Genomic DNA, 10,854 nt, shown 5'->3' on the forward strand with positions numbered 1-10,854 from the left:
CTCCCAGTGTTTCTGTGTCCCCTAAGCCCGCGGGTCTAACAGTAGGTGTGTGCGTGTGTGTGTGTGTGTGTGTGTGTGTGTGTGTGTGTGTGTGAGCTGTGTGAGCTGTGTGTATCTGTAGGTCTAACAGACGGTGTGTGTGTGTGTGTGTGTGTGTGTGTGTGTGTGTGTGTGTGTGTGTGTGTATCTGCCGGCTGAGGGTTTAGAGGAGAAACTCAGACTTTGATCTAATATTCATGTTGAGGAGAAGAGTGGCTGTAAACAGGATGTGTAATAGGGAGAGAGAGAGGGAGGAGTGGAGAAGGAGGGGAGGGGGAGAGAGGAAGGAAGAGGGTGTGAGGGAGGAAGAGGTAGGGAAAGAGAGAGAGAGAGAGAGAAGGAGGGACAGACACAGAGCAGATAATGGTGCTGGATCACAATTGAGCTTCAGTCAGACTGATGACTCTCAGACTCCTGGGCTTCTCACTACTCACAACCTGTTGCTCTGCTCTGAAGGACACTGTGTGTGTGTGTGTGTGTGTGTGTGTGTGTGTGTGTGTGTGTGTGTGTGTGTGTGTGTGTGTGTGTGTGTGCTTGTGTGCGTGCATGCGTGTGTGTGAGTGTGTGTGAAAGAGAGATTAGCTCTAGCCAGACAGGCACGTCAGCTCAGACAGTAGTGAGACCCCAGACCAGATCAGCCTCTCAATACACACTGGCCCCCTAGCATAAGAGGAGCGCTTTGTGTGTGTGTGTGTGTGTGTGTGTGTGTGTGTGTGTGTGTGTGTGTGTGTGTGTGTGTGTGTGTGTGTGTGTGTGTGTGTGTGTTGTGTGTGTTGTGTGTGTTAGTGTGCAAGAGAGAAAGAGAGAAGGGGGGATGGGTTGAGTGTTGGTCTGTTAACTTGTGTGTTTGTGAGTGTCGGGAGGTTTTTGTGTGTGACTGAATTATCGTCGTAGACAAAGAGAGGGGGGCGGACGAGGGGGGGGGGCTGTTTTGGTTGCACACACACGTCTTATCCTTCCTCTTCTACCTTGAACTGGTACACACACACACACACACACACACACACAGACACTGACCACACCACCTCCTCTCAGCACCCACCACCAATCCACTACACCAGCCTCCTACTGGACAACGTTATCTTTCTACTGCTTTCTACTCTGTTTCTATTTGTTTTGCTGGGATGGATGTTTGCTTTGGTGTCCCGACACTGACTCTGAGGTGTGTATGCGTGTGTGTGGGTGTGTTTGTGTGTGTGTGTGTGTGCCTGTAGACAGACACTGTGTTGGTTGTGTGTCGGTTTGAAAAGACAGTTAGTATGTTGTATCTGGTGTCACTGTCAACCCCATGTCCTGTCCTTTCTCCTCAGGCCAGAGAAGAGCCCTCTTCACAACACGGAACAAGGTAAACACTTATAGATGTTTCATTTCATTTGGTGCTCCTCTCGTGGCTGCGACAAGTTAAAAGGCCGTCTTTTTATTAAGCGTTGCACCAACTGCCAGGAGGTGTCTTTGAGCCAGTAAGCTCAAGAGGCAGCAGAACTTAATTGTTGTTGACTGTGCATTTAATGTAGGTGGTGCACACATTTGAAATAGCCCATTGTAAAATCACAACGAAACACAAGGCTTGTTTGGGAATATTTATAGACCATCAAGCCATTACGATGTTGTCTACAACAATTCTTAGTCTATTGACTATTGGCCTACGGGTCAAAATAATGATCAAATGTCACGTCATGTCAAATGCCATATCATGATTGGAGACATCTTCTGCAGTCTGGTAGTAAGTTGGGGCTTACTACCAGTCCCACACCAGGTCGTGAGTCTTGCGTTCTGCTAGAGAAGGAAGGTACTTTATACTTTCACTGCTAAAGGATGAACAATACTTTATACTGTCACTGCTAGAGGATTAATACTAGATTAGTACTTTATACTATCACTGTCACTTTATACTATCACTATCACTAGCTAGGGGTGTAACGATACAATATGTCGTGCCACAAGATATTGCAATAGAAAAACCTGACGATATGCATCGCGGAGATGAAAACTGTCTCGCGATATATAAAGAAGAAGAAAAAAAAAAGAACTTTACTTAAGTACTTTAAGAACTTTAAAGCAACGTTGGGTACCCAGAAAAGTGCTATACAAATTTGATGTCGTATTATTATTATTATACTGTAGCATTGGATGCAAATGAGCCACTAATAACTACTAACTTGCACCTGATATCCTGAGTTATAAAACGTTACAAAATGGAACTATAGGGCAAACAGCAGCATAGTTTTGCATTTTGTCTTTCCAATTATATATTCATCATTCACGTATATTGTTCTAATATCGTATCGATATCGTAGAAGCTCTTCAGTCCGGTCCCTGACCATGAATGATGGCTGCCCACTGCTCCTGGCTGCCCCTGGAGGACGGTCAGGATGGATGGGAGAAATGCAGAGAACAATTTCCACTGGCGACCGCTGATGTATGATACGCCACCGCTAGAGGAGGAACTGGACTTTAGATGATCACACTAGACAAGACCCAGGAGGAGCAGGATGACTATTTAACTGCGGAAGGGTAGATTTAATAGACTTTTAAGAACATAATTGTTCCTCTGGCTCTCGTTTCTCAGTTAAATGTGTTCATAATATAGCACAGTGAAAGGTGTGTGTGTGTGTGTGTGTGTGTGTGTGTGTGTGTGTGTGTGTGTGTGTGTGCGTGTGTGTGTGTGTGCGTGTGTGTGTGTGTGTGTGTGTGTGTGTGTGTGTGTGTGTGTGTGTGTGTGTGTGTGTGTGTGTGTGTGTGTGTGGAGTAGTGCCTGGGGGGTAGGCTGAGAATGCAGGCAGGGTCATTAGCATGCTAACTCAGCCCTGGTGGAAGTTTCCAGCGCCAGCGTGGTGGAAGTTTCCGGAGAGATCAGTAATAACAAAACACATCTCCTCCAGACCGGCCGGGTCCGGCTCCAGCCGCCTGCTTCAGAACCACATCGTCCACGTCTAGAGTACCAGACCCGCGGACCCCAGACCCCTGGCTCACTGCTCTTCTAGTTGTAAAGCATACTCTCAGACTGGCTTGATGTTGGTGTGTGTTAAGAGTGTGTAAATGTTAGTGTTAAGTAGCTGGGCTGAGCCGAGCTGAGGAGATTTGCGAGTGTTGACGGGAGGGAATGAGACAGTGACTGTTTCTGCCGGTCACTATGGAGACACACAGATGGGCGGATCAGGAGGAGTGAATAATAATCTTCAAAGGCCGTGAGAGCTTAGCCTGCAACCACCGTCACCCCCCGCCCTGACCAAACACTCACACTAACACACACACACACACACGACACGACACACACACACACAACACGACACACACACAACACGACACACACACACACACACACACACACACACACACACACACACGACACGACACACACACACACACACACACACACAAACACACGACACACACACACACATTTTGCGGTGGAAAGCGCAGTGAAAAAAAGCAAAGCAAGTAAATTCGAATCAAGTAGAATCAAGTTGACCCAGTACCATACTATGGAAAGACGCCATTATGTGTGTAGCACCAGGGTCAATGTGTGTAGCACCAAGGTCTGTGTGTGTAGAAGAAGAAGAAGAAGAAGAAGAAGAAGGCTTTATTTGTCACACACACACACATGCAGCGGGCTGTCGCCGATGAAATGTCCTCTGCTCTCATCCCATCGTCCTTCACCCAAGGGCAGCTGGGAGCAGACAAGGGCGCATGCATGAGCCGCGCCCGGGGGCCAATCAAAGCGCCCCTGTCCATCCTCTGCATGTTTTTCGTATTGGTTTATTTTGGGAGGAACCCCTTGCGGAGACGGGGAGAACATGCAAACTCTGCACAGAAAGGCCCGGAGACCTTCTTGCTGTGAGGTGACAGTACTAGGTTCTGCGCCACCGTGCCACACGTGAGACGCACGTGTCACGTCAACACAACGCCGGGAGCTGGGGTGGGACCAGGGACTTGCGATCCCTAGCCGGCCGCTCTATACCTTCCAAGCTACGTGCCAGGTCTATGCGTAGCACCAGGGTCTGTGTTCAGCACCAGGGTCTGTGTTCAGCACCAGGGTCTGTGTGCAGCACCAGGGTCTGTGTGCAGCACCAGGGTCTGTGTGCAGCACCAGGGTCTGTGTTCAGCACCAGGGTCTGTGTTCAGCACCAGGGTCTGTGTGCAGCACCAGGGTCTGTGTTCAGAACCAGGGTCTGTGTTCAGCACCAGCATAGACAGACTGTTTGGGAGCGGTTGTTAGGGAGCTGCAGGAAGATTTCCCTGGACAGCCATAGTTCTAATGACATGACAACAATCAATCCCATCTAACAAGTAGCCGTGTTACAATCCTGACGGCGGATCTCCCAGGGACCTCTCTGTACCAGCTCATTGCCAATGTTACTGTCATTACAATGCATGAGTCATGTCTCTCTCTCTCTCTCTCTCTCTCTCTCTCTCTCTCTCTCTCTCTTTCTCTCTCTCTCTCTCTCTCAGTGTCTCCAGAGGTGCTGATAGAATGTGTGAAGAACAAGGACCATGAAAGGGTGAGTAGAGACACACAGACTAATCAGAATTAATTAAATTTTAAATCTGATGTACCAGTCCAATATAAACTGCCATGGAGTGTGACTTGTTAACTCTCCTCCTCCTCCCCCTCCTCCTTCTCCCTCTCCTCCTTCTCTCCCCTCCTCCCGTCTCCTCCTCCTCCTTCTCCCTCTCCCATTCCTCCTCCTCCTCCCTCTCTCCCCTCCTCCTCCTCCCCCCCCTCCTCCCTCTCCTCCTCCTCCTCCCTCTCCACCTCCTCCTCTCCCCCCCTCCTCCTCCTCTCTCTCCTCCTCCCTCTCCTCATCCCTCTCCTCCTCCCTCTCCTCCTCCCTCTCCTCATCCCTCTCCTCCTCCTACTGCTACTCCTCCTCCTCCACCCTAGCTGCACGAGTTGCACCAACGGGGGGCCAACCTGTCAATCCAGGACCAATCAGGATGCACCCTGCTGCACCATGCTGTCTCCACCGGCAGCAAAGAAACCGTCAGATACCTCCTGGACCATGGTACAGCAACGCCCCCACAACACTACCACAACGCTAGGACATCATGTTCTTCAACATTAGAATGCTCGGACAACCACCTAGAACATTCTAGAATCCTAGAATCCTCTCACTCTTCAAGACAGTGTGGAACACTTATAGTGTATTTGCCAGTAATGTGAACCCAGAAATAGTAGCCCAGGTTTTATGTTAGAAATGTACAGTATGGGTCCCCAGGACTTAGACATTTCTGGATGCTAACTTGCATACAGTATATTGGGCAGTTTGCATAATTAGCAATTTAAGTATTAATTAGCATAATTGCCTATAGGGACAATTGCTTGGCCAATTTGGACAATATTGGAGTTGCTATTGGGGGGTTATTGAGGATGCTGGATCCATTTCTGATATTTTCAAAATTCAAAATGGCTATTTAAACCAGAAGTGGACATATTTCAATGCTAAGTGGGATGATTTTTATGAAGTTTCAGTCAATTTAGAGGTTTTAGTGGATGCTGAATCGATTGGATTGGACAGATAACTTATGTATTTTTAATAATCAAAATAAATTGTTATTTCCAGTAAAAATAGTCACTGCAAAAGTGTAAACACAGGTACACCCAAAAGTATCAGAGTAGAAAACTATGTGCACTAGTTAAACAACATGCTACAACTGGAACATTTTCATCAAGAAGAGCGCCTTGCACTTCTACTACTCTGCACTGTTATAAACCACATCCTCATCATCAAACTCATCGTCATCATCTTCGTCTTTTTCTCGCAACTCTACGTTTTTGTCATATTGCTCTTCTTGCTGTGTGTGTGTGTGAGTGAATTGCAATATGTACTAGCACAGCATTAGCAGAAGCAGTAGCTGGTACAAGCCAGGCCTGCAGCCACGCAGCTGTTATACAGGGCTTTAACCCAGCTTTGCAGCTACAGATGATAATGTCCAACAGGGTAGGAGGAGCAACAGGGCTCACATCTAGGACAGGCACGATGACTTCCTCTCCCTCCTTCTTGCTTTCCTTCTTGTCCCCATCCAAAACTCTATGATGTCCACAGCTGGTGGGTCAGGGAGGTCTTCTTCCTTCCCAAGGTGCACCTGTAGATGAGCGCTCCATCCGAGGAGGAGCACGTTGCGCTCTGTAAGAGGCAGTGTCTTCAGTGCTGGTGGGGGGGGGGGGGGGGGGGGGTTGCGTTTTCGGTAGATGTCATATCTGTCGACGTTCAGAGACGCCAACTTGCTCTGGTTGTACAGAACCAGGAAGAAACTCCTCACCACCTCTGTGGTCTGCGAATCAGTAGCTCCCTCCTCTTTGAGGAAGTGAAGCAGGTCACCAGGTTCTACTCTCGTGGCCTCGAGTGCCGACACCCTCCCTTTTCTGGCCGCATAGGCGGTGATGTCACACCCGGGTCACAGGTCATGGTCACACCCGGAGAAACACAAACAAAAACATCTGCGTCATCGCCGAAATGCGGACGGTCGCAGCTCCATGATTGGCTGCATCCAACGCCTACGAGACGAGGGAGACGCCAGCCTTGCGATGACACTGTCTGCTCTGCTTACCATCTCCATGTGATCTCCCACGCTGCGTGCGCATGAGAACGCCCAGCCTGCGTTCGTTTGTCTCGTTCTCCATCACGTTGTCTCGGCTAGAGGGGTCGTCAGTGAGAGCCCCGGCTCTGCTCTGCCTCTCGTGGTCTTCGGCAGTAACTTGCTCATGCCGGTCAGATATGATAAATGTTTGGGGTGTTGTAGCGATTAAGCCGGCGTCCCATGCCGGCTTCGAGCTCAGCGATGGCCACACCCACGTGGTAGCTGAGCTGCGATGCGTCAACGAAGACAATGTCTGCTGGGTGGGGATTGGGGGACAAGGATTCCAAGACGCTGGACGATCGTAGACCTGTTACTCTTCCTGAGGAGTCCGTTCTCATCGACGACGGATGTAGGGACCGGGCCGAGCTCGTAGCGAAAGAAGGCAGAGAGTCCCGTTTCCTTTTTGCTCCCCGCCACCAGCAGCCCAGCAAACGATGCCTCAGGGTCACATGATCTTCCCGTTGACCATCCCTGTTTTTGTGTTGAATTTCTTTGTGGCCAGATCCTACTGATGTGCTGAGCATGCATTGAGGAGGAAGTGATGGTTTAGTCCCTTTTCCTTTCTTGGACACGAGACCGGAGACAAACTTTGTCTGGACCTGTGTCTTGATCAGCCTTCAGTCTTCATGTTAGAAGCTTTCCAGGTCATATTCACAGGTCAAGGGAATACTGTGGACCTCTGCATGCATTCTCCCGACAAGCCTGGTGACATCATCATCATCACTAGAGGTGTTTTAATAGTTTGAGTGATTTATCAAACAAACTGTCTAAAGCCAACAATAGTCAGGCACAATTCAACCCTCAGTACAACAACAGTGTCACCATGATAATCACACAAGTTGGATAGCATCTGCTTCCTGCATAGGTCCCCAGAATTAGTAACATGTACATATATGTACATATACATCATGTAACTCTGACAGTCTAGGTCACCAATTTGTTTGCATTCATATGGTCAATGACAGCAGCTAAGCAGCAGCTATCAACTGGTTTACAAGTAGGACTTTTATTTGAGTCAATAGGCACCTTCCTAAAAGCATTTACAATGTACTGTAAATAACCTCAAAATCGACCTAAAATACATAAAAATCGTCCCACCGGGGGTTTAAATATTGCCATTTTTGGTTTAAATGACCATTTTGAATTTTTTAATATCAGAAATGGATTCTGTATTCTCAATTACCCCCAAAACCACGCGATTATGCTAATTAATGCAAATGTTGCCAGTTATGCAAATTGTCCAACATATGCAAGATAGCATCCGGCAGTTTCTAAGTGCAGGGGACCCATACTGTACATTTCTAACTTCAAACTTTGGGGGACACTGGGTACTGGCTAATAGGCTACTACTGTAACACAATGTTCTTGAACTCCAGAAAAGCACATAATTATCAGCCACTGGGTATTCAGAAGTTAGAGCAGGACTTCAAAAGGACATGGCTTCCTATCAATGATATATATATATACATATATATATATATATATATATATATATATATATATACTGTATATATATCCTATATATATATCGAGGGAGAGAAAGAGGGAGAGAAAGAGGGAGAGAGAGAAAGAGGGAGAGGGAGAGGGAGAGGGAGTGGGAGAGGGAGAGGGAGAGGGAGAGAGAGAGGGAGAGGGAGAGAGAGAGAGAGAGAGAGAGAGAGAGAGAGAGGTCATGGACATAGCTGAAAGGCACAAGCCGAGCAGCATATTGGTTTTGTTATGGCCCCATTACTCTGTGTGTGGGGGGGCTATTTACTTGAGTATTATGGTTTGTCACATTATGGGATGTCAATTATGATGCTGTGTATAAAAGACCGTAGAGCTCAAACTGCCCGCAGACCTTGAGTCCATTGTGTGCGTATGCATACAGTATATGAGATTGTGTGTGTGTGTGTGTGTGTGTGTGTGTGTGTGTGTGTGCGTGTGTGCGTGCGTGCGTGCGTGCGTGTGTGCGTGTGTGCGTGTGTGCACGTGTGCGCGTGTGTGCGTGTGTGCGTGTGTGCGTGTGTGTGTGTGTGTGTGTGTGTGTGTGTGTGTGTGTATACCTTATCTCTCTGATGTCTCTTCCCTGCTCTACTCCTCCCACCACCAGCCCCCTCAGACATCCTGGATCTGACAGAGAACGAAAAGTAAGCTCTTCATGGCCTTCAACTCTCTCTTCCCTTTACACTGGAGCCCGTATGCCTGTAGTAACCCAGTACCTGTCTCTGTCTGTCTGTCTTTCTGTACCCCCCACCCCAACCCCAGCGGGGAGACGGTGCTCCACAGGGCCGCCTCGCTGTGTCAGAGGACCATCTGTCACTACCTGGTGGAGGCTGGGGCCTCGCTGATGAAGACGGACCTGCAGGTGACCGCTTCCCTCCATCCCTCCATCCCTCCATCCCTCCATCACTCTCTGTCACTCCGCCCCTTAATCACTCCCTGTCCACTCCCCCCTCCTCTCTCTCTCTCTCTCTCTCTCTCTCCCTCTCTCTCTCTCTCTCTCCCTCTCTCTCTCTCTCTCATGAAGACAGAGCTGCGAGTGACTACGTCCCTCCATCTCTCCATCCATTGGGCTCAGTACCCCTCCATCCGTCTCTCCTCCGCTCTCTATCTGTCCCCTTCAGGAGGACGAGGGGACAGGAGAGGAGGAGAGAAGGGTAGAGGAGAGAAGGGTGGAGGGGAGGAGAGGAGAAGAGAGGAGGGTAGAGGGGAAAGGAGGGGAGAGGGGTGGTGGGGGGGGAGTGGAGAAGAGTGTAGAGGAGAGGGGAGGGGAGGAGGGGAGGAGTGTAGAGGGGAGGCGAGTAGAGGAGAGTAGTGAAGGGTATCTCTCTCTGTCTGTCTGTCTCTCTCTCTCTGCCAGCTGTAGTGATGATGGATGTGCTCTGTCAGTGAGGAGTGGCTGTACAGGAGTTTGGACTGATCCTGATTCATCACCTCTGGCCTGCTCAGCCTCCCCTCCTCCTCTCCTCCATCCCTCCCTCGCTGTCGTCCATCCCTCCCTCCTCTCCTCCATCCCTCCCTCGCTGTCGTCCATCCCTCCATCCTCCCTCTCTCCACCTGTCTCTCACGCTCTCCGGTACGGCCTTGAACAAACAGTACGTCACGGCCTGTCTGTTGCTCTCCCTCTTTTCTCCCCCCCGCCCCCTCTCTCTCTCTCTCTCTATGTCTTGTGTCCCCTCTCTCCCTCTCTCTTCTCTCCCCCCCCCCCCTCTCTCTCTCTCTTTCTATGTCTTGTGTCCCCTCTCTCCCTCTCTCTTCTCTCTCCCTCCCTCTTCTCTCTCTTTCTCGTCTCTCCCGTGTCTCTCACCCCCCCCTCTCCCACCCCCTCTCTACTTTGCTCAGTTTTGGTGTGTAAAGACAGATAGCCGTGTTCACCATCTGCTAGGCTGTTTACTACTGGAAGACTGGAGTCCCAGAAGGTTCAGAACCGTTTGATTAAAGCTGTTAAATCCCCCCAGGCTGCTACTGGGATGAGTCTGCGCTTGGTAAATACTGACTGGCCTGCTGACTGACACCCACAGCTTCTCACAACCGCCTCAACGGGAAACAGCACAAACTAGGCACACTTCGAAACACTTGCCTCTGCACTTTGCAGAGTGAACTCTGACTAGGCTGCCACAATTAGCGCGTTTGTGTGCGTGCGCGCGTGTGTGCGCATGCGTGCCTGTGTCTGTGTGCGTCTTTATGCTGACGCTGCAGGAGAAGTTTGTCTTAGTGAACACTCCAAGGCTGTTATGTTTAGACTCTAATAGCTGTTAATAAACGTCTACTCATCAGAGCAAATTAAACAAGGTCACTGTGATTTCAAAACGTTTTTTATTATAAACACAGCAAGCATTCAAGTGTGTTACGTCGGAGTGCTGATTGGTTGCTGCATTTAATTGCGAAGCATAGCCACACACTCATTTCTTCTCCCGGTTTCAGTATTTATTTAGCCAGCGTTCGGGCTCCCAGCCCTCATCAGGGTAATCTGAAGGGTGCGCTGCCCTGGCCAGCCCCTCTCACTGGGTGTGTGTTCTCTTAGCGGTCAGTGGTCGCTGCATTTACTCAGCATCATTCTGGGACTCCATCTGACCAGTGTTGTGGTGTTGATACTGGGCTGCGTGTGTGACTGACCCCCCCCCCCCCCCCCAGGGTGACACTCCTAAGCACCGGGCAGAAAAGGCCCAGGACGCAGAGCTGGCCGCCTACCTGGAGAACCGGCAGCACTACCAGATGATCCAGAGAGAGGACCAGGAGACGGCCGTCTGA

General features: G+C 49.6%; 1 protein-coding gene across 1 annotated transcript in view; it reads left to right on the plus strand.

The window, feature by feature from the left end:
- The window catches only part of dgkza (diacylglycerol kinase, zeta a), a gene marked incomplete at both ends in the record, with an annotated part of 34,127 nt that extends 23,273 nt beyond the window's left edge, over positions 1-10,854 (plus strand). The window contains 6 exons of the mRNA XM_084437319.1: positions 1,350-1,384; positions 4,492-4,541; positions 4,925-5,045; positions 8,714-8,750; positions 8,869-8,968; positions 10,738-10,854. Coding sequence (XP_084293445.1) covers positions 1,350-1,384; positions 4,492-4,541; positions 4,925-5,045; positions 8,714-8,750; positions 8,869-8,968; positions 10,738-10,854 — 460 coding nt within the window. The remainder of the gene's footprint in view (positions 1-1,349; positions 1,385-4,491; positions 4,542-4,924; positions 5,046-8,713; positions 8,751-8,868; positions 8,969-10,737) is intronic.

The sequence above is a fragment of the Borostomias antarcticus genome (assembly GCF_949987555.1).
Source record: "Borostomias antarcticus genome assembly, chromosome: 4".
Taxonomy (NCBI): Eukaryota; Metazoa; Chordata; class Actinopteri; order Stomiiformes; family Stomiidae; genus Borostomias; species Borostomias antarcticus.